We start from the raw sequence: 25,010 nt of genomic DNA on the forward strand, positions 1-25,010 counted from the left end.
GGAAAGATATACTAAAATATTGTTACTGTGTTTAAACAAGTAATACCTAATTAATATTCTTACTTGTATACTTGTAGCAGAATAATTAATGTCAGTATAAGTACAAATTTAATTGAATTTGTCTTTTTCAGTGAAAGAAAAGTTTGACAACAGAGAGTATGGATCTATTACTCAGTTTGTTGGAGACTTTCGTCAGATGTTGGAAAACTGTTACAGATTCAATGGACCAGATCATTTTGTCTCTAAAAGGGCACAGAAGCTAGAAACGATGATGGAACAGAAATTAAATTTGTTGTCTCGGTAATATATTTAATGATAAAGTCTGCTATGTGTCTTGTGTTTATTTAGTTGCAATACAATGTAAGAATTTTTTCTGGAAATTTATATCTAAAACCTAAAAACAATATATTTAAAAAGTTTTATCAAATTTTGATCTTTAACTACATAAAATTAAGAATAGAAATGGGTAATGTGTCAAAGCGACAACAACCTGACCATAGAGCAGACAACAGCCGAAGGTCACCAATGGGTATTCAATGTAGCGAGAAACTCCCGCACCCGGAGGTGTCCTTCAGCTGGCCCCTAAACAAATATGTATACCATGTATACTAGTTCAGTGATAATGGACGTCATACTAAACTCCGAATTATACAAAAAAAACTTTAAATTAAAAATCATACAACACTAACACATGACTAACAAAGGCAAGAGGCTCCTAACTTGGGACAGGCGCAAAATTGTTGCGGTGTTAAACATGTCTTTTGAGATCTCAACCCTCCCCCTATAGTCAGTCAATGTAGAAAAAACAAATGCACAACAATACGCACAGTAAAACTCAGTTTAAGAGAAGTCAGAGTCTGATGTCAGAATATGAATCAAAAGAAAATTAACAAAATGACAGTGATATATATAAATAACAAATGACTACTAGCAGTTACTGACATGCCAGCTCCAGATCTCAATTAAACTGATTGAAAGATTATGTCTTTTCATCATATGAATATTAGGCACAATCCCTCCTGTTAGGGGTTTAGTATTATACCATCATGAAATATATGAGCAGAACATAACCCGTGTCATGCCAACAACTGGTTTTAGAATAAATGTGTTTAATTCAGATGCAAAGACCCTATAAGTGAATCAATATTAAAGCCAAAATATGCAATCTTTAATGACCAGATAACAGTATCGTAACTATATCCATTCTTAATAAGCCGTTGAAAGGTTTTGGTAGCATACATACATATATGTTTGTTAAATTGAGAATGGAAACTGGAATTTGTCAAAGAGACAACAACCCAACCAAAGAGAAGAAACCAGTGCTAGGCTACGTATGGGTCCGGAACACAGTGAGAAAATTCAGCAGCCAGACACGCTGCTTCAGCTGGCCCCTTTACCAAATTTTACTATAGATACTTCACATAAAATGGATGTCACACTAAAATCTGAAACATACAATGAACTGAAATTAAAAAAAAGACTATTAAACAATGGACAAAGGTGTCTTGGGACAGGTTAAAAAAGTGGCGGGATTAAACATGTTATGTGATCTCAACCCTCTTACTATATATATCTAGCCAATGAAGAACAAAGAAATCACAAGACAATACACATAGTAAGACCAAAAAGTATTTAAAGTCACATTCTCTTTTATTTTTCCAGAGACCTAAGAGAGAAAACGAGTATTTCTGCTACTTCTGGACAATTACAAGATGATTCATTCCCAATGATACCAGGTTTGTATTGAAAATACCAGATTAAAAAAACAGGGATAATTTAGGGACGACATCAGAAGTTCAATGAAGGATAAAAAACTTAATTCAAATAGTTTTTTCACTGACCCCCCTACCCCTCTATTAACTTAGTTTGGGAAAAATTGATTGACCCATATGGATACAAATGTATATGTAAAAATTAAGTTTTTATCTTACATTGATCTTTTGATGTCGTCCCTTAAGATATGAGGATTGCACACTGACTATGCATCCATAAGGGTCAGTAGTGAACTGTTGAACAAATTTATCTCGCATCAGATTTCATGTCAACTGTCAAGTTTCGTATAAGTTGTTTGATTTAAACATTGAAATACAATACTGGGATCTCCATGGCCTGTTTAATGATGGCGCCCAGCAATCGTTCAAATATCTGGCGCCATTGTCAAATGAACGGCGCCATCGTTAAATTGTCTTCCACCATGGTTCAAAACTATCATCATTTTTTAAGCCTGACACCTTTTTTTTTTAATAGCAATTATAATTAAATGCATGTAATTGCGTAACCCTTAGGCTTTTTTATATTATGATCCAATACAGTTCTAATGCCTGAGGGATATCTGGATTAAGATTGCTAATCACTTGTACCTAAGCTTGTACAGGTAGATCAACAAACCAGACAGGAGAATACTATCTGAAGATATATGATTAATTTACCGAATTATTCAACTAAATTTCAGCAAATACTTATGATGATTTAGATTAAATGAGTAAATTAATAATCCAGTTACAAAGAAAACAGTTTATGAGCCTTTAAGAAGTCAAACACATGCTTTTATTTTGACTTACACAATCAGCATCCCCCTTTTTAAGAAGTTCAAAATAAGACATAACACAGTTATATTATTTTATCGCAAATAACTCGAGTACTGCTGTAACGATAATATAGAAATACTTCAAAAGTTATAAAGTAAAAACTTAAATATTTACTGTGAAGAAATATTTTATTGTAATTTCCGAATTCAATCCGTAGTTTACATCTGCGTTTCCGGTTTGTATTCAGACTCAAAAAATGCATGTTGCATAGCATCAATTTGCTAGATAATGTCATTAAAAAACCTTTTCATTTGTCAATGTTTGTTTTACAAATATCTTAAACCTTTTACATAACCCGTACAAATTGTTTTGTTGTTGCTGCTGTAATGGGTTTATGACTTAAGTTCTGAATTTGACGGTGTCTGTGAAAAGTAAGCTCCACATGATTTTTAACCCCCATAACAATTACCAAAAATAGCAAAAAATCTACATGGGGACTCTGAAGGCTTAGCATTTGAATTAGGGATGAAATACTATCAATCACGCTATACTGTACATCTTAGACACATTTTGTGATTGTGAAAGTTCCTCCATTGTTCAATTTTCATCCATGGAGATCCCTGTAATATAAATAGCAGTAGACGTGATATGACTTCTAGATATCTAATTTACTTATCTACTTCAGACTCATAGTCGGTCAAAAATCAAAAATTTAACCCTAGGTGCATAAATGAGCACTAGTTGATGACCTGATTTTTATGTCCCAGCGGTAGTGATGGGGGCATTAAGTTTTACCCTTGTCTGTACGTCTCAAAAATGGGTTTCGTTTCTTTAACTTTAGTTTGCTTCAACAAAATGTTTTGAAACTTATACACAATGCTTATTACCAAAAAACACAGGTCAAGTTTGGAATTTTATAGCATCACTTTTATGATTCTAGAGTTATGCCCCTTTACAAATGGAAAAATTTCTCAATTTTTTATTTTGGATCTCTAACTTAAGTTTGTCTCAACCAAATGATATGATACTTTTACACAATGCTTATTACCACAAAACACAGATCAATTTGAATTTTGGTGGTGTCACTTTTACCATTCAAGAGTTATATGCCCCTTTACAAATTGAAATATTGCTGAATGTTTTCTTTTTAGCTCACCTGGCCTAAAAGGCCATGTGAGCTTTTCTCATTACTTGGCGGTCGTCGTCTGTCGTCGTTAACAATTTTTCAAACATCTTCTCCTCTGAAACTACTGAATGGATTTGAATGAAACTTAAAATGATTGTTCCTTAGATTATCCTGCACAAAGTGTGTGCTTCGATTTTTGATCCGTCAAAAAACATGGCCGCCCTTACTTAAAATAGAACATAGGGGTCAAATGCAGTTTTTGGCTTATATCTCAAAAACGGAAGCATTTAGAGCAAATCTGACATGGGGTAAAAATGTTCATTAGGTCAAGATCTATCAGCCCAGAAATTTTCAGATGAATCAAACAAACCATTGTTGGGTTGCTGCCACTTAATTGGTAATTTTAAGGAAATTTTGCAGTTTTTGGTCATTATATTGAATATCATTATAGATGAAGATAAACTGTAAACAGCAAAAATGATCAGCAAAGTAAGATCTACAAATAGGTTAATATGACCAAAATTGTCAATTGACCCCTTAAGGGGTAAATGTCCTTTAATGACAATTTTTCACAATTTGTTCATCATATTTGCTAACTTTAAAAAATCTTCTCCTCTGAAACTACTGAATGGATTTGGATGAAACTTAGCATGATAGTTCCTTAGATTATCCTGCACAAAGTGTGTGCTTCGATTTTTGATCCGTCAAAAAACATGGCCGCCCTTACTTTAAATAGAACATAGGGGTCAAATGCAGTTTTTGGCTTATATCTCAAAAACGAAAGCATTTAGAGCAAATCTGACATGGGGTAAAAATGTTCATTAGGTCAAGATTTATCAGCCCTGAAATTTTCAGACGAATCAAACAAACCATTGTTGGGTTGCTGCCACTTAATTGGTAATTTTAAGGAAATTTTGCAGTTTTTGGTCATTATCTTGAATATCATTATAGATAAAGATAAACTGTAAACAGCAAAAATGATCAGCAAAGTAAGATCTGCAAATAGGTTAATATGACCAAAATTGTCAATTGACCCCTTAAGGGGTAAATGTCCTTTAATGACAATTTTTCACAATTTGTTCATCATATTTGCTAACTTTAAAAAATCTTCTCCTCTGAAACTACTGAATGGATTTGGATGAAACTTAGCATGATAGTTCCTTAGATTATCCTGCACAAAGTGTGTGCTTCGATTTTTGATCCGTCAAAAAACATGGCCGCCCTTACTTTAAATAGAACATAGGGGTAAGTTTTTGAGTTTTGGTCTGTTTTTCTTATACTATATGCAATAGGTCTACTAAAATTGGTGTATAGAATGATTGTAAGGTGTACATGTCTAGCTGACAGGTGTCATCTAACCTTGACCTCATTTTCATAATTCAGTGCGACTGTGGTCAAAGTTAACTTTTTTAGTTTTGGTCTATTTTTTTAATACTTTATGCATTAGGTCAACTATATTTGGTGTATGAAAATATTTTATGATCTATATGTCGGTTACGCAGGTTTTATTTGAACTTGACCTCATTTTCACAGTCCATTGCTAAGTTTTAAGTGTTTGTGTTTTGGTCTCATTTTCTTTATTTATAAACAGTAAGTCATATATATTTGTAATATTGAAGAATTGTTAGCTGTACATGTTTGCCTGGCATGGTTCAATATGTTCAATAAGGCATTGTTTACCAGGTGAGCGATTCAGGCTCTTGAGAGCCTCTTGTCTGTTCTCTTACTAATTTTCTTCAACCACATTTTATGTAACTTATACACAATGCTCTTTACCCCAAAAAAAAGGTAAGGTTTGAATTTTTGTGACGTCACTTTACATTTCAAGAGTTATGCCCCTTTACAAATTGAAAAATTGCTGAATTATTCATTTCTGTTCTCTAACTTTCCGTAATGAAATGCTTACTACCACAAAACTTTGGCAGTGTCACTTTTACAGTTCTTAAGTAATGTCCCTTTATAACGTTAGTCATTAATTGCTGGGGGATCATCTGTGTCCCTTAGAACACATTTCCCATTTATCTATCATTGACAGAATTTAATAGTGATGCTTATGTAATGAAACAACACTTTTTTGGCTGATCTTAATGGAAAAGTGATTGTGATTTGATTTGATTTTTGGTGTTTTAACTCCGTTTTTAAGCACTGTATTTGGGCTATTTTTGTGGGGGCCAGTTTTTATTGGTGGAGGAGGCAGAAAACCACTAACCTTCCATGGGAAAACTGACAATCCTAGTCCATTAATATTTGAGTCAAGTGCACCCGCACTAGGCGAGTTTGAACTGACTAGTGATTACAGCTGTAACTACTTAGGCCAATCGGCTATAGAACCCCCTTCTCCCCCCCCCCAAAAAAAAAAGAGATTGTGAAGCCTTTAAAACAGAGTGAAAGCACCTATATCACTGCTATAAGAAAATCAATTCAGATAGCATCACATTCAAGAAATATAGTATCACATTACCATGATGATAAAAAAAGCCTAGGGAGAACACTGACAAAATAACTTGAATCATGCAGCCATGGTTATATTATGGAAATGGTTTTGAAAATATATATAATTTAAAGCTGTTGACACTTTACCACATTGACTAATCATGCTAATGGCCATGTATGTACATCTTAATAGTAATATTTTTGTTTATCACTTTTAACAAATACATGATTCATGTCTTTTAAGGTATGAGAAGAAGAGCAAGGGCTGTCATCCCACATGATTCCACGGCTTTGTTAAATCAGCTCAGAGTAGAGGAACTTCAAAAGGGAAGAGATGCCAGAAAAAAACAGATGTTAGACAGAAAGGCTGTCTTGGAATCTCATATTCAGGGTATGATGGAATGGGAGGACAAGTTGATGGAAGGTCAAAGGGAAAATGTCAAGGCCATGTGGGAGGTAATTTAAACTATTTTGTAGGTGTTAGAATGATTGGTTTATGGGTAGGTTCCAATTAAACAATCATGACTTAAACTATGAGGGATTTGTTGCAACTATTCTGTATACAATTTAAGGGTGTGATTTGGAAATAGCTTCAAACTTAACAGTGAAATTGAAAATAGAAAAAGGGAATGAGTCAAAGAGACAACAATCCTACCAAATAGCAGAAAACAGCAAAAGGCTACCATTCAATACAGTGAGATGAAGGCTTCAGCTGGCCCCTTAAAAAAATGTAAACTAATTCAGCGAAAAAACGGATTAACTTTACTCCAAAACATATAAATGAACCAAAATTTAAGAAGCATACAAGAATATTAAAGGCCAGAGGTTTCTGGCTTGGGACAGTCACTAAAATGCAGCATGGTTAAACTTTGTTTTGTGAGATATCAATCCTGCCCTATATCTCTAGCCATTGTGTAATAAAAACACACACTGCCATACACTAGGTAAAACTGAGTTTTATAGAAGTCAGTGTCAGATTTTAGTTAATGTAAAAGAAGAAACATAGCAAAATGACAATGATGAACATAAAATAACAAAGGGCAACTATCATTTACTGACATGGCAGCTTAGGAACTCAATTAGACTCCATGAAAGTTTGAGGATTATCCGAAATTTTTAGAATAAGCATTGATTTTTTTAGCCTTTGACTTTCCCGTTTGTCTCTTCATTGTTTTGAAAAGCGTGATTTTTTTTGCTCAGAAAGGTTTGGCTTTCCAAGCTTTTGATCTCTGGTGTACCTACATGACCTAATGAACATTAATTTAAAAAAGACATGTGTCATGTACACCCATGAAAATCATATGATTTTTTTTTAACCAATTAGATGGAGTACATTATCTAAATAACAATTACATATTCTAAATATTTGCAGTTGCCATCCATAGGATTGTTGTTATTCCTTTGTCATTATCCACTTAACATTGGAGAAGTTGCACAGTTTGAGCTCGAGAGGTGTTTGTTCATGCCGAGGGAAAGCTCCACTCTACAGAGAGTGATGACCACTTTACTGAGTACTCCATTCCAAAGACACAAGTACGGTTATAGAAATTATTTCTCTTAATTTTGTGCTATTTTCGCATTTGTTGTTTGTTTAGAAATAAATTTCTCATCATTTGTGAAACATATGTTCTCTGCAATCTTTTTATTGAAATTTGATTATGACGTAAAATGTTCTAGGTTTCTTCTGAATTGTTTGATGTGATGTCATGAAAAAAGGTGATCATGTCTTAATCTTTCATATACATGATATAAAGAACACAACTTTCTGTCAAACTTTGAAAAGGAAAGACAAAAATCATTAGAGAAACAGATTCCACCACTAAAATTTGTTTATCAGGATATTTCTCCAACAAATTTAAATTTTAAATATTTCAAAAGCTCAGCAAGCCACAGGGTTTAAATATTAAAAATTAACTGTCTCTAGAAGAGAAATATTGTAACACACTTGTTGCAGTGATGGGATCTTTATAACCCCATTGACTTCTTCCTAATCAAGGGTAATGTATAGTTTAATATGTAATCAATGGAAAGAAGACTTTCTTTACAATTACCTATTGCATCTAGTGTGTAGGTAAAGGTAATATCTTTGGTTGGCTTGCTTGCTAGCTGAACCATGAAGTCATTATTAGGTCATGTATACTACCCTTCTTTCCAGTCAGCCTAATCCTACAGACAGATAGATAGGTTATCTGTGGGACTAGTCTACTCTTAAAGGAGGGTAGTTTACCTAACATAATAATGACTTCACAGTTTCTGCTCGAAAGCCAACTAACCAAAGATATACCTTTCATACACACACAATGTAATCAACTGTAAAACAAATCATTTAAGAAAATTATTTATTTACACAAATTTGCTATGATTAGAAGAGGAATTAAGATTTTTATTTGACATGGTCTAAAGACATTTATTTCAGATTTATTAAGAACATTTTGTGTACCTAATAATGGCACTAATTAATTTGAATTGGATTTTTTTCTTATTCAGGTTAGACAGAACTGGTATAATGCCATACAGGGTGTGGAATGAAAAGTTACGGGACAGAATGGCACTATGGTTTAAACTTCTCAAAGACTCACAAGATCTTTATAAAGTATATATATGTCATTTTGTTCTTTTGTGGATAGTTGTCTCATTGGCAATCATACCACATCTTCTTTTTTATATATAGGATAACTTGAATTTACAGTTTATTTTTCATCAGACAAGCTGTTGGGCCAGATACCTGTCTTTCCTAGCAGACATTATTTCTTCAATTGCATTTTGACATTTTTAGTACTAAAGTGTGATTTCAAATGTAGTTATTTAAATGCAAAATCATACTTGTAAGTTATAGTGTAAAAAATCTGAACATACCATATGAAGGAATAATCCAGAAAAAAAGAGGTCTCAGTGGCTGAGTCAAACTACTGTTCCACTAGCCTAGTAACACTGAGATTGTGAATTTGAATCCTGCAAGGGGCAAGTGCATCAACTCCATTCTTAATTGTCAATTTTCCTACCGAGGCTCATGGTTCTCTCTTGACACTCTGGCTTCTTCCCCCAATAAAACTGAAATAGCACAATAGTGTTTACAGTGGCGTTAAACATAAATTAATCGTTTAAAAAAAAATGTAGTTTCTGCAGTTTATTAGATTTTGTAGGAATTAAAAATATATATGTACTGGTCTACTTATAAGTAAGTACAAAAGTGAAAAACACAAAGTACGATAAACGGAAGTATTCAGGAGATTGCATTAAATCTTTCACATTTTATAGTAGATACTTGCTTGGCAATTATAGTGAAATCCCCTCAGAGAATATGTGATCCACAAAAAAAGTAATGTGTACTTTTGTGAGGCCCCTCATGGGGCAATCCAAGTAATAACATAATCACAAATCTTTATGCCAATATAATCACGTAATCATCAGTTGTCTTCCTCAACAAGATAATCAAATAATCAAAAATACAGTCCAAGATTAAACATGTTTAATAACAAATAATCACGTAATCAAACACCCCATGAGAGGGTGCATTTACATCAAACTCACGGTGAACTTTGTAGCTTGCATTGATTGTTGCAGAATCAAACAAAACATGAAGAAATACACTTACAAGAAGCATCATTGATATACACACTATACATCAGGAGTATATATTAACTTGTACCAATAAAAAAAACAAGAAAGAAAGAAAGAGAAATTGAAACATAGTTGTGTTTTATTTTCATTTTTAATACATTTTAGGTAGCTGACAAATTTGGTATAGACCCATTTCTGTTTCAAGTTGTGGGTAAGTTTCTGATTGAATTGAATCAATGAAGTATGGAGTGTTATACTTTATTAGGATAGTTTAAAGGGGCACTAGCTACGAGATATATAAAAAAACTAAAGTAAGATTTTTTTTGTTCAATAAATAATGAAAGTGAAATAGTGAAATAATAGTTCGCCTTTAGCAGCTAAAATGGTTCAATTTTGTCAAAGTGAAGAAACATTGATAATTACTCATTCACTTGCAAGTGAATTAGTCGTCCTCATGAAATCTGTATTCATGTGAACTTCAATTTAACCCCTTGCTAGAGATTGACAACGCATGCATTGTATGTGTACTGGTTATTTAAAGAAAATGAATGTCAACAATGGAAGTGAAACTACAGTAAATCATTTGAAAACTGATTCGATCCATATAAAATTGTCTTATACGGTTAAAACAATGCGAAACATATATTTTTAATCTATAAAATAAACTCAAACAGACCTAGGAAATTCCAATTGCACGTGTTGGTTTAATCTATTCATATCTACATTCATGTTTACATCGCTTATATGGTCATCTGAGGTCAAATCGATAGTTAATTAGATGGCGTCTGGACTAAAATACACACGAAACGAACCTACATATTATCTACCCCATGCTCTGTAAACTGTTTATTTTAGACTTTTGGTTGTTTAGATAAATGTTTTACACTATTATAAATCAAATATGAGAATTTGAGTCAAATCGGTGACCACAAATTTGACAGCTAGTGCCCCTTTAAAGCAAGGTGATAATATTTATAAAGGACAATAACACCATTTAATCTGTCTGGAGCTCTAGTAAGTAACAATGCTTTTACTACAAAACACTGATCAAGTTTTAAATTTGGTACCATCACTTTTAATGAGTTTTGTCTCCTTACAAATTGGAAAAATTGCTGAATTATTGTTTCTGTTGGTTTTTTTTTGGTCAGGACAACTTTTTACTCTTCTTTAGTTTTGTCCTTTTGTAACAAAATTTGCAATCTGGGACATCATCTGTGTCTCGTGGTGTCCTGACACATTACCCATTTATTCTATATATATATATATATATTTATATTTAAATATAAATGATTCAAATGATGGAGCTATTAGTAATTACATTAAAATGAATAAGATATAGATGTAATTCATTGCTTTATTTAAACAGGTAAGAAAAATCCATTGAGGAGAAAGAAATTTCATGAGCTAAGTTTGTTCCAGAGAGTTTGGGTATTGAAGAGCTTATGTGACAATGTGGTGGTAAGATTATAAATTTGTCATAAAGATCTTTAATGGTGTATAAACAAATGTATGAAGTATATAAAGAAGAAGTTCAAGGGTCACCACACTTCAGAATTAATTTGAGTAGGCACTCCTGCCAAACAGGGTAAAATGAAGACTCAACAGGGAGACTTCAGGGAAAGATCACATTTATACTTTTTAAGAATTACATTTTCCAAGCATCTACACTTTTTTGTTTATTTTTTATACCTCTGTCTGTCCTTCCGTCAGTCAGTCCGCCGTCCCATGAATATTTTTCGTTGCATTTTTCTCAGGAACTACAATACAAGGATTTCTGAAATTTTGTTTCAGGGTTTATCTAAGTCAGCTATACCGTGTGATGCGTTTTCAGATTGATCACTTGACAATTTCCTGTTTACCGAACACTTGTATGATTTTACACATGATAGCCAAGTTGAAAATTTTCGTCACATTTTTCTCAGGAACTACAATACAAGGATTTCTGAAATTTGGTTTCAGGATTTATATAAGTCAGCTATACCGTGTAATGCGTTTTCAGATTCATTACTCGACAACTTCCTGTTTACCGAACACTTGCATATTTTTACACTATTAATATTATCCACTTGCGGCGGGGGTGTCATCAGTGAGCAGTAGCTCGCAGTTTCACTTGTTTCAAAGCATTTTACAAGGCAACTTATTCGCTTGCGAAACATATATCAAATGCCATCTTAAGCTGGTACCCAACACTTTCACTAAAATTAATTTGGCTCGTTTAATTTTCATAAAATTTTGTCAAAGTATTTACTTTGAGACTTTATTTTGAATATTTTGAACCAACCGTTTTGTCAGAAAAATTACACTGGTTATATAGCAGTTTGACAAACACTTATTTTGATCATTGAGAAGCTTAATATTCCTTTTACAACACAACATAATTAAAGCGTTTAGCTAACTTTACAGAGTTATCTCCCTGTAGTGTTAGGTACCACCTTAATTCCAATTTAAAAATGGGATTACCCTTTGGTCATTTGAACAGATTGGTAGTCTCTCGTTTATAAGCTGTAGAGGTTCATAACACTTCTTTCATAATCTTTACAAAACTTGTTTTGTTGGTGTTGATCAGAAATGTCTAAGTATACATCATACACACATACATCTATTTGATGGTTTTTATAAAACAAAAAGATTACAATTTATAATAGGTTTTGATGCTTGTTAATTGAAAAAACTGAGTTTAGTTTTCAGGTAGGAACAATATTACAATGTATTCATATTAAAACATAAATAATACCATGAATATGTTGGCTGTCATATTTATTCAGGTCAAACTGTAATGAAATTAAATGACATTCATCATGTTCATATTTTAGGAAAACCAAGAATCCTTAGTAAAAACAATTGAATCTCAATATCCTGATGAACAGAAGGAGTACAAACTTGGAGAAGATGCAGACGGCAATACATATATTCATTTCCCACAATTCTGTGGAGTGGATGTACGTATCTACCGACAAGCTTACATTCCTGAACCAGAATTTGAGGAAACAGAACAGGAAATGGAAGAGGAAATGGTGGAGGAAGAAACAACCAAGTCTGCAAGAAAAAGAAAATCAGTTCAAGTAAATATTAGAAATTACCATGATTACACAAGAATAAAACAGCAAACTGTTAACAAGTATAACATACATAGGTTTATTTTGATATGACCGCAAACAAAATTTGGGGTCATATATCATTGTATATATTACTATCATGTCGTGGTTGTCCGAAAAGACATTTGGTTTCTGGACAATAAATTTAGTTTTAAGTGTGGATTTTTCTGAAATTTAATCAAAAGGTCCAATACCACATAAGGAAGGTTGGGATTGTATTTGGGGATGATGGTTAAAACTGTTTAGGTATTACGCCCAAAAATATTCATTTTTGTAGTTTCAGGACAATCACTCACTGTGGATTAATTAATTTTCATGGGTACCAGTTTTTGTGGATTAAGGAAAACTTGCATATTCGTGCATATTTAATTTCATGTTTTTGCTGAAGTTTGTATACAAACCTTAAGAATATTTGTCATTGGATGAACATTGAATTTTGTGGTTTACCTGTACCCACAAAATCCATGAAAATTGGTATCCAACGAATGATGAATCCACAGTATATATATATATATATATATATGCATATTGATTGCTCTGAAATTGTACAACAAGGTTTAATACCACAAGTAGAAGATTTTGGATTCTTTTCAAGGGTAATGGCCGAAACTGTTTAGGAATTGGGCGGCCAAAAAAAGTCTGAAACAAGGATCTTTCTAGTTTTCAGACAATAACTTGTGTTCAAGTGTATTGATGTCTATTGAATTGTACAACATTTCTTAAAAAGATTTCAAATATGTTTCAACTGACGTATCAGCAATGTACTTGCAATTGGATAAATATGTGTGTTGAGTATTTTATCGACCATGAATTATTGATTAAAAACAAACAATAAAATCTGTTGAACATATAAAATGATGATATGGTCACAATTTTAACGGCGTAACAGGGACAAATATGTTAGGTATGGTTGTCTATTCTACTGTAGAATAGACAAAATGATGATTTACAAAAAAAAACGCCTCACAAACATGACAAAAGGATCAAGGCAAAGTTTTCCTGAATGCCACATGTGTTCATACGAGATTCTGGTGCACAAAAAAACACAATGATACCTACTTCAAGTCTATAGTAAAGTATTATCTTATATGCTCTCTTTTCAGGTTATGTTCTTTCATAGCAAATTTCTAAGGCAGTGTAACTGACACTTAACTTGCATTGGCCACTGAAATATTATATATGGTGGCCAAATGGCAACCTCAATTGTAATCTACTTTGAGCATGTTGAGGACTATTAAAGAATTGCATGGCTACTTTTTTCAAGGGAAAATTATTTACAATTTTTGCAATGCATATTTGATAGAAAAATTGAATTTTTCTTTGAAGATCTATTAACTCGACAGCAATATAAATTAGTCAGCCTGAAAATTATAGTCAAAAATTTATTTACCTTTATTTCAGAAGAAAGAGAGAAGAGACAGATCTAAGAGTAAGGAAAAAACACCAACTCCCAAGAAAAAACCAAAGACTGTGAAAACCTTATCTGAAATACCAGCACCAACTACTAGTCGTCCAAGCAGATTGAGACAGGTATTAGATAGTATTGAGTCAAATCTTTTTTTTTTTAATAATTTGGGTTATCCTGATCCATTTGGTTTTGAATTTGGAATGAGATTCAAACAATACAAAAACCTGGGGGGGGGGGGGGGGGGGGGGTCTCTTCCTATGTGAAGGTTTTTGGGATACAATTGCTTTCAAGCAATCTGTAGACTTATACCAGTGGCTCAGGGCAATAAACATTAAGGAACATCTCAGATTCTTATGATTGTCTTGCTTTAAAAGGTTAAAACAAACAAAGGGATTGAACTTAAACAACTTTACTATAATGTTCTTTTCATAATCTTCATGTTTGATATTTCTCTTGACTTATATATGCGTGTTTTTAACAACACGGAAAATCAGAATTAAGCAGTATTTATATTTAGTGTTTTTATAAATTTAGAAACACGTCAGAGGGAATTCCCCAGTTTTGATAAAAATGTGAGAGTTCTCTGAATTCCGATAAATCTATTTCTGTCATAGCTAAGAACTTAAGTTTCTCTTACATGTCACCGTTATGAATCTGATATTTGATATTGTACTTCCATAAAGAAATAGAGCACCATCTAGGTTGTTTAATTAACATTTAATATACGTTCTTGCTCCAGGGTTTGTTTAGGTAATTATACGCATGCGTATAGTTTTCTTGACTTCAAGGGGTATTATATTAAATGGTTGCTCTGGATTCCCCACTCAATTGATTGTTTTAAAACTCATGGGATCGTTTCTATTTTTGTCTGTTACTGAGGGTTATTGTTGTTTCATAATTTTAAATCATATGCATCATTTAAATTAAAATAAATGTAGTCCAAATCGCAACACCCCTTACAGCGAAATGGAGTCTTCCATATTATCGTTTCGAGTTGTCTCCCTTCCGGAGATAACTTCTATAAAATTCTGAAAACAAAACATGTCGAGAAAATTAACTTGGTCTGTCAATAAACGTCGTGTTATACTAAATACGCAATTTTAACTTAGGAATGTGTACGGAAAGGAGTCATAACCACTGACCAAAAAGAAATTAAATATTTTTTAAAGAGTTAAGAATGGGGTTCCTCCTAGAATTATCGTAGGAAAATATGTGAGATACGAAGTGAAATACCTTCTCTCACTCTGAATCTCTGCTGTGACTACTGTGGAAAGTAAACTTGGAATTGATAGTACAAAAATAAAACACAATGATTATATTGTTCATACAATTGTATCCGGGATTGGCTATTTTGTAACTTCAGATTATGTAAATTATATTTTACATGTGCAGTTGAATTAGTTTTGAAAATAATATTATCCAGCTACATGTAAACATGTGTCAATGAAAACAATGGCAATTGTATTCCTCAGAGCAATCTGCTCTTTGATTGATGTATATATATATATACGTCAAATATATCAATGAAGTGCAGTTTTAGCGAGGAATTATATCAGTAGTTAGTTATTGACCAATTGTTATATTGAATGGAATGATATTTCGCTGTGAAATGTATAGATAGGGATTTCACAATTATCCAATACATGAATGGGTGGTGCTTTTTTTAAAATCCCTGCAACACAACTGTACCCAAAATCCCATGTTGAGACCCCCTGTGTACAAAACTAAAAGTATTGTTATTTTGGCTTTTGGTCAGCACTGAAAGAATAAAAGCAAATTTCTATTTCTAGTTATAAGTATCTCTATTGATCAATATTCTCACAGTTTTCTCTACAATCACCAGATTCCAAAAAACACATGTCAAAAAAGGCAACAGCAATGTATAGTTTAAAGTTACAGTGGATTTCTTTTAATTCATTGGATACTAATTTTCCAGAATTTCATGAGTAAAGGTGTGCCATGCATTTAAACGTTTAATTGGAGTACAATTGTTTTATAGGCTTAAATGCAGACTTTGGAAAAATCATAAAAACATATGTTCACAAAAATATCCGCAAAAACAAATAAATCCACAGACTCAGTAATCATAAGTTTCAGTAATCATAATTTTTGTCAAACTGGCAATTTTTGTCACAAAAGAGAGACATAGCACTCCAACATTCCGTCGTCATGTGACAAGAGCAAAAGTAAGCAAGACACTAGATTCTGCAGAATCCTTACTATTTTTGTTTGTTACTTGTTGATTTTTCATTTGATAACAAAGTTTAAACAGTGTTTTTTATGCTGTTTGTAAACATTAAATACACATGAAGAGCTTTGCCTTCAAGTGACCAAAACAGACCTTTTTTTATGTTAAGGTATCATATCATAAATTTATAAATTGTGATCTGATCTTCAGTGTGGCTGTTTTAACTTGAAGTTAACATGCAATGTGTTGAGAATGAATTCCATTTTGTATTGGTATGTCCAGCATATAGGGCAATTAGAATATTGTTTTTGCCATGCTATTATTGTTCATGGCCTACTATTTTTAAACTATCTTGTTTGTTGAAAGCTAATTCTAGATCTTTAACAATTAAGCTCTGTAACTATTTGAAGAGTGCATGGAAAGCTAGATCTGATATTATTGGTTAGCTACAACATGTATGTTATTATTGTATTGTTCTCTGTTACCAGTCTTTTGTTACATTATGTATATACATGTATTATGTATTGCCATAGCATGTTATATATGCTCTTGCAAATAAAATATTCATTCATTCATTCATTCAACTTTTGAATAACATTTCTTTTACAGACACCAAAGACTGTTTTACCTGTAACAACTAATGAAGAATCATCATCTGATGAAGAAGAAATTGAAAGTACAGAAGAGGAAGCAAGTGAAAGTGAAAGTACATGTAAGAGTGAGTCTGAAGAACCAGAAGGCTGTACGGATAGTGGTTTGGATAATAATACTCCTTATAAAAACATTCTCAGGAACAGGATTATGGACAGAGATAATTTTAGTGAGACTTCTTCTTTAGATAGTAACGATATTTGGAGTGTTAAACGAACTAGATCAGGAAGAATCAGATATAATGGTGCAATGAGAATGAATAATGATCTTGCATTAGTGAACGAAAATTCTTTTGACCTTGAAAGTACGTTTTCAGAAAATAGCAATGCGGGTTCTTTAGATACGAGTAAGTTTAAGAAAGGTACAAAAACTAGTCGTACAGATTTTAATGGTTTAAATTTGGCCAAAAATTTCAATGGTTTGAGCGAAAATGACGATAGTGATATGTGCCATAAACCTGTTGATGAAACGGGCGCTTGTTCATCATCAAACAGTGAAATGATCTCAAAAACTCAAAATTTAAATAGTGAAAATCCAAACAGTATTTCTTCTAGTACACAAAATATAATTTCTGAAGAGTGTGATATTCAAAAACAAGGAACTAGTTGTTTTGAGGGAAGTAATCAAAATAACACTACAACAAGACCTGTAGAAACAAACGAGGATAGTAGCACTTCAAACGATTTTTCTGAAATTGACAGCCAAGACAGTGCTTTTGATGGCAATAATTCAGAGTATTCCTCTCAGAATAAGACTGATATAATGACACTTAACCGAATATTTGATGAGAAAACGGGTGACAAAATGTTTGAAGACAGTGACACAAATTCGTCATTCAATGTGAAATGTGATAGTCCAGCTGATCAGAAGGAAACTTTAAATTCTCCACAACAACTGGTAGCAAAAACTTCTGCTGATCAATCAATTTTAGGCAATGTTTCTCAAGAATCTGAAAAGGATGAAGAAACAAGGGAAACAACTCCATGTAAGGAAATAGATGAAAATGAAGTTATTGTAAGGGAAGTAACTCCATGTAAAGAAATAAGTGATGGTGCTGATACAGACACTGAGTTTGATGAGGAAAAAATGGTAATAGATGAAAAGTTTGGGGATAAAAGTAATTTATTGACACAAAAGGACAACACCTCTTGTGATGCTAGTATTGATGGTTTGAACTCTGACCCAGAGCATAACGAGACAGCAAATTTATTTAATGAAAGGACTGTAGAGGTCAAATCTGAACCTTGTGATGTAACTGAAATTGAAATAAAAGAAGAGACTGCAGACAAATTCGATGATAAGTCAATAGTTTCAGATTCTTCAGAATTACATATTGTGAAAACTGAGGAATGTTCAAATTTACAAATAAAAAAGGAAGAGGCTGAAAATTGTGAAGGAGCTAATGGGGTAACTAAGACAGGCAACATGGTGTCCCTAGTTAAGGAGGAGATTAAAGATGAAATGGAGGACCAGACAGGAGTGAAAAGAGAAAATGACCTTGAAGATGAAAAGAAGGATCTAGCAGAAGTAAAAGGAGAAATAAAGGAGGAAGTTATAGAATCAGATGACGAAGAAGATGAAAGTGATTTGGTCACTGTAAGTTATTTTAACATTTACATGATGTTTGTCTATCATAAACTGTATAAAAATATGAAGATGTGACATGATTGCCAATAAGACAATTATCCACCTGAAACCAAATAACGTAGATTTTAACAATTTTACCGGATCACTGTACCACCTTCAACAAATAAGCAAAATCCCTACTGCAAAATGAGATATAAAAAGCTCATAAATAAAATCTTAAACAATAAAAACTAGAAAACTTAAGTCCAGATATATGTACAAAGCAAACAAAAAATGAACAAGATATATACATCAACAGAACACAAAGACTGCATTACCATGATTACAGTGTGGTGTAACAGTACATCACAAGGTCATATAGTGTAACAGTACATCACAAGGTCATATAGTGTAACAGTACATCACAAGGTCATTTAGTGAAATGATAGAAATTGTGTACATGGAATACAATAAAAACCTAATCAAACAATTAACAATAATTAATGTGTAGTTAGAAAAAAATACTGTAGAAACATTCATTTTTATGGGGTTAAAATTTCATGGTTTTGTCTCTATTTAAGATTTCGTGGGTTCGAATAAATGAAAGTGATATTGTAGGTTTAATTTTTGTAGGTGTTTTAATTTGTGAATATATATATTCTTTCTACATGCATGACATACATGACATAATAAACGAAATTAAATCCTCCACCAAAATATCTGGTTTTACAGTAGTAACAAACTACTTTATAGCAGTACATACACAAGTACACCTTTGTTATCAACACTCATATCTATTGTAATCATTGGTAACCATGGTAACAGAACATAATAACATTTTCTTTTGAATTGCACTTTGAATTGTGTTATATGAGGCCAAATAAAAATATATGTGTGGTTCCAGTTACCCTACCTACCCTACTTTTTAGTCGTAAAAATAGCCTACCCTAAAGATTTTTTTGTCATTTTCCATGAAGCACTGTTAAAGTCAGAATGTTGCTCCCATAGACTCAATGTAAAAAATTAACATAAAATAAAAAAAAAATCCCTACCTACCTACCTACCCTAATTTTTTTGTTGATGTAACTGGAACCACACATACTATTTTATTTGGCCTGTTGGAAAAAGAACATAATTATGTGTTTAATCAATATAAAATTTGATTTTGGTGAATAATTTTAGGGTCCAGAGATTGGTCCTTTGGAGTTGATAGCAGAGAGCGTTGAAGATCTAAGGAACCTAGTGGAGAAATTTGCTGAACCAGAACCATATACTGTTGGCAGGGGAAAGAAAACAAGGGTATACATTTTAGTCTGAGATATATCTCTGATTCTGCAGTAGAGGTGGCAATAAGTCAATTAGTGTTACCCTTGCTCTTCTTTACCTTTGTCCCGTCAGGGAACTTACTTAAATGAGTGATTTTCTAAATCACTGATTCAAGTAACATTATGTTCATAAAGGTTGAAAGTAAGAGTTGTCTTTCTGTAATAATCACCTATTTAAGTAGTACAAATTTATCACTAGACTAAGTGATTTAATTTTATTGTAGTTTTAAATATAGAATACTAATGATCCAGGGACTAACATCTGTGTTGTCTAGGATGACCAGGTCATGTCAGGTGATGACCTTGTACTGAATCTGGGATAATGACATAAAAATCACTTGTTTAAGTATCATACCTCAATTTCCTTCCAAAAAATCACTTCTTTAAGTATCATTATTCTAATAACCCCCACTAGTTTCAACACCCCCAAACAGTGAAATTTTTATCGCAAACAGTAGAATTTTATTACATAATCTGAAAGATGAAACCTTGAACTTTACAGGAAAAATATTCCACTGCTGGGAAAAATCTGTTAAGAAAGTATCAGTTCATTAAGTTAAGCCATTATTATAGCATTTTTTCCAATAAAATAGAATTTACAGCTAAATGATAGCATCAAAGGCATTAACCTTGCTACTTAAAAGAAGCAAAAAGTTCATTTTTTTCAATTTTACTAATGAAAAGATATTATCTAAACCTATGTGTTTAAAATTTTAGTAAAACTACAAAATCACAATTTATGACAAAATTTCGAATTTGCTACTTAAATAAGTGATTTATAAATCACTTATTTCAGTAAGTCCCCTGACTATTGTCCAAAAATAGTTTTCCATTCTCTAACTTTGTTTGGCCTCAGTCAAATGTTTTTAAACTTGTACACAATGCTTATTACCAAAAAAAACAAAGAGATCGAATTCAAAATTGGGCGGTGTCATGTTTAACATTCTAGAGTTATTTCTCTTTACAAATAGAAAAACTGCTGATTTTTGTTTTCCATTTTTCAACGTAAGTTTGCCCTTACAAGATGTTATAAAACTTATATACAATGCTTATTACCACACAACTCAGATCAATTTCGAATTTGGATGCCGTCACTTATAATGTTCTTGAGTTATGTCCCTTGCATACTAAATTATAATCCTGGTACCTTTGATAACTAATTATAAAGTTATATGCAAGCAGGGGCATCATCTTTGTCCAATGAACACATTCTTCATTTATTTTCACATTCATCAGTTAATAGAAGAAAAATACCGCATCAGTTTCTGAAAAAAAAAACAGTACATAACCGAAAGCTTTATGTTTGAACATGTTGAATGAAGAAATATATTTTAGTGATCATGGTGATTAGAAATCTTTACAATTTATATTTAGGTGGTTAAGCCTCCAGCAAGGAAAAGATGTGTTGTACAGTTGCATAACCGATTGTGCTACCTGTTAAAAGAGTTAGAACCATGGGAACAAAAACTCATCCAAGCCACAAAGAAAAATAGACTCAAAATGAAGAAAGAGTATGAATGTTATGATGAAAAGGTATGGACAGAATTAAAGATTTAATATATAGTTTAATTTTGACTTTTCAAACACTGATTGAAACATACATTGTAGAAATGTTTTGAATAGTTTAATGAATTAATTCTGAGGGTGCATTTGTTTTATAAATACATTGTTAAATTCTACATTTAAAAAAAGAACAAATAAGTAACCATGGTAACCACAAAAAGTCAAATAGTTATGAAAAATATATGTATTCATCAATGGACACATATAAGTACCCATGAAAATAAATGAAACCACAGTAGGCTGAATACGTAACATGAATTTTGTTATTTACGGGCAAAACTTTTTTGGGTAAACAAGTAGCTTTTTATACCCCCGCTTTTACCCCCGCTTTTAAAAAAGGGGGGGTATACTGTTTTACCTCTGTCTGTCAGTCCGTCCGTCAGTCCGTCAGTCAGTCCGTCCCATGAAACTTTCGTCACATTTTTCTCAGGAACTACACATCCACCCTTTCTGTAATTTGGTATCAACATTTATATATGTCAGCCATACCGTGTGATGCGTTTTCAGATTCATCACTTGACAACTTCCTGTTTACCGAACACTTGTCTGATTTTACACATGATAGCCAAGTTGAAAATTTTCGTCACATTTTTCTCAGGAACTACAATACAGGATTTCTGAAATTTGGATTCAGGATTTATATAAGTCAGCTATACCGTGTGATGCGTTTTCAGATTCATCACTCGACAACTTCCTGTTTACCGAACACTTGCATATTTTTACACTATTAATATTATCCACTTGCGGCGGGGGTATCATCAGTGAGCAGTAGCTCGCAGTTTCACTTGTTCTTTCAACAAAGATTCAAAATATAAAATTATTGAAATATTATAACCATTTTACATAATCTGAGATCTAATGTGACTTTGCAAGATTATTATTGTTATTAGTTTCCATTTGAAAATTACATAATCCATATTAGATGTCGGTTAATTTTCCAATAAATTTAAAGGATGAGGTATAATTGCAGGTGATATATATTCATTAAAAAAATTATGGCAAGATGTGTCCCTAAATATAAAAAAAACATGTTTCTTTTGCTTGTATAGGATGATGATGGTTGGGAGTCTGATCACTCAGAATCAACAAACTCCGCTACAGAAGATACAAGTATGGATGTAGATTCAGCACACAAACCTCGGCAGCCAAGTATTCCTAAAGATTTTTTGATGTCACAGAATGATGATAGTAGAAATTCTGGTATGTTTAAACTATAGTTGTCTCCCTTTTATAAAGTGTCAAATTTTGATATTTGCAGTTTTCTCCCTTTGTAAAGTGTCTCAAAGTGTAGCACTATTTCTCCCAACGTGGATAACAAGGATACATTCTGAAATTACACACACTTTCATACAGTCACAAACCAGTTGAAGCTATATGGTGCCCTGTTTAAACAATAAGTTGTGGGTAGAAATTTGCGTAGACACTTGTTAAACTATAGTCAACATTTCAAACAGAGCATCGTTATGACTATTAAATCTGAGTTTAAAATTCTATCAAAATCTCAAAATGTTCTTAACTTTTTCCCATATTTAAAAGTAAGGTGTAAACCATCTAGTTTTGTAATTCACATTCTCTTTATTACAATAAAAGCTTCTCATGAGAATGAATTCATGATGCTTATCATGTTTTAAAATCAACTTTTAAATTTTATGGAAATAGGTTTTTCCTTAATTGACTTTGACCAAGATGGGATTTGTTTTTTCAGTACATTGTAAATGACATCTTTTTAAAAAAAAAAAATATTGCGTATAGCATGTATAGATACATGAAAACATAATCGACAAAGAAAAACAAAGCCAAACATTAAAAAAGTTTTGCCCACCTTTTGCATTGATTGTTAAAAGTTAAAATTTATTTTGACTTTTGACTTTTTTTTTTTACAGAAGATGCTGGAGAATGGGATATCAGTCTAAGGGGCAGAATTAGAAAGAGGAGAATTATACCAAACAATGTTGAAGATCAAGGCTTGTCTAAAAAGCGCAAAACTGAAACCACACCTACTACCACATCATCACAAGTGTCAATTAAATCAGATCAGAGTTCACCAAACATGGTTTCCTTGGTGACGAGTGGTGCTAGTCAAATACTGCTACACACATCAGGCGGTCAGACTTTCTACACTGGGTTAAATCAGCAGTCACTTAACAGTCTCAGGATGTTATCACATAACAAGCAGACGGCACATCCCATAATTCAACAGTTACTACGACAACCAGGGATGGACTCTTCAAAACCTCTAGCCAGTACTTCTGTTGACAATACCTCTCAAGGTAAGGATTTAAGTCAGACTTACATCATGCATATAAAATGTATATATTCTAGGTTCATATTATGTCCAAAAAAAAATGTTTACAACAATTACTTAATTCATTCAGTTTAAAGAATGTTTCTGAACAATACATAGGCTGTATGGTTGCAGCTTATTGCTTGCGTTCACTTCATTTGAACTCTGGTGGACAGCTGTCTCATTGAGAATCGTACCATGCCACTATTAGGTCTATGAAGTGATTAATTCTAAAGAAAGAAAAAGGAACCCTAGAAAAAACATTTGTTATAAAAAGAATATTGTTTTTATAAACATCGAACAACAAAAATATGTGACAAATAAAATTTTCTGACGTCAGACACGCGAATCAATGAATGTTTTTGTAGATAGATGTTTTTGTGTTGTGTTAAATTGTTACACGATGATGACTGATGTACCCATATTTTGACTTTCATTTATTATATCTGTTCAGTTCACCCATCATTGTAAATCTAACAGAATTTTATGAGACTGTCAACAAAGTGAGAGGTTTAGTGCTATAAAACCAGGTTTAATCCACCATTTTCTACATTTCAAAATGCCTGTACCAAGTCAGGAATATGACAGTTCTAATTATATTCTTCTCAAAACATATAACAGGTGGAATTGTTATATTTAAATTAAATGTTGAACATTTTCCCCTTTTGCTTTCACAAAGGCAAATAAGTTATTTTCATGCTCCACCTAAGATAGTAGAGGGGCATTATGTTTTCTGGTCTGTGCCTCCGTTCGTTTGTCCGTTCGTCTGTCCGTCTGTGCGTCAGTTAGCTTCAGGTTAAAGTTTTTGGTCAAGGTAGTTTTTAATGAAGTTGAAGTCCAATCAACTTGAAACTTAGTACACATGTTCCCCATGATATGATCTTTCTAGTTTTAATGCCAAATTATAGTTTTGACCCCAATTTTATGGTCCACTGAACATAGAAAATGATAGTGCAAAGTTCAGGTTAAAGTTTTTGGTCAAGGTAGTTTTTGATGAAGTTAAAGTTACATCAACATGAAGCTGAGTACACATGTTCCCTATGATATGATCTTTCTAATTTTAATTCCAAATTAAAGTTTTGACCTGAATTTCATGGTCCATTGAACATAGAAAATGATAGTGCGAGTGGGGCATCCGTGTACTATGGACACATTCTTGTTACTCTGATCTTAATTAACAAGAATTGCCAGTTTTGTTGTCAAAGGTCTGAATTTCTCTCTAGGTACTCTGGCTTCCTATATAAATAATAACTGGTACCCATGATATAGCCAAGTGCTACAA

The 25,010-nt window shown here is 32.6% G+C and overlaps 1 protein-coding gene across 1 annotated transcript in view; it reads left to right on the top strand.

Moving 5' to 3' along the window:
• LOC139481949 (uncharacterized) overlaps positions 1-25,010 on the top strand; it is a 33,235-nt gene that overhangs the window by 2,476 nt on the left and 5,749 nt on the right. The window contains exons 2-15 of the mRNA XM_071265526.1: positions 132-300; positions 1,663-1,736; positions 6,332-6,543; positions 7,460-7,620; positions 8,575-8,680; positions 9,814-9,859; positions 11,015-11,106; positions 12,462-12,710; positions 14,145-14,273; positions 16,949-18,586; positions 19,739-19,855; positions 21,256-21,414; positions 22,494-22,644; positions 23,328-23,714. Coding sequence (XP_071121627.1) covers positions 132-300; positions 1,663-1,736; positions 6,332-6,543; positions 7,460-7,620; positions 8,575-8,680; positions 9,814-9,859; positions 11,015-11,106; positions 12,462-12,710; positions 14,145-14,273; positions 16,949-18,586; positions 19,739-19,855; positions 21,256-21,414; positions 22,494-22,644; positions 23,328-23,714 — 3,690 coding nt within the window. The remainder of the gene's footprint in view (positions 1-131; positions 301-1,662; positions 1,737-6,331; positions 6,544-7,459; positions 7,621-8,574; positions 8,681-9,813; positions 9,860-11,014; positions 11,107-12,461; positions 12,711-14,144; positions 14,274-16,948; positions 18,587-19,738; positions 19,856-21,255; positions 21,415-22,493; positions 22,645-23,327; positions 23,715-25,010) is intronic.

Source organism: Mytilus edulis, chromosome 7 (genome assembly GCF_963676685.1).
Source record: "Mytilus edulis chromosome 7, xbMytEdul2.2, whole genome shotgun sequence".
Lineage (NCBI taxonomy): Eukaryota > Metazoa > Mollusca > Bivalvia > Mytilida > Mytilidae > Mytilus > Mytilus edulis.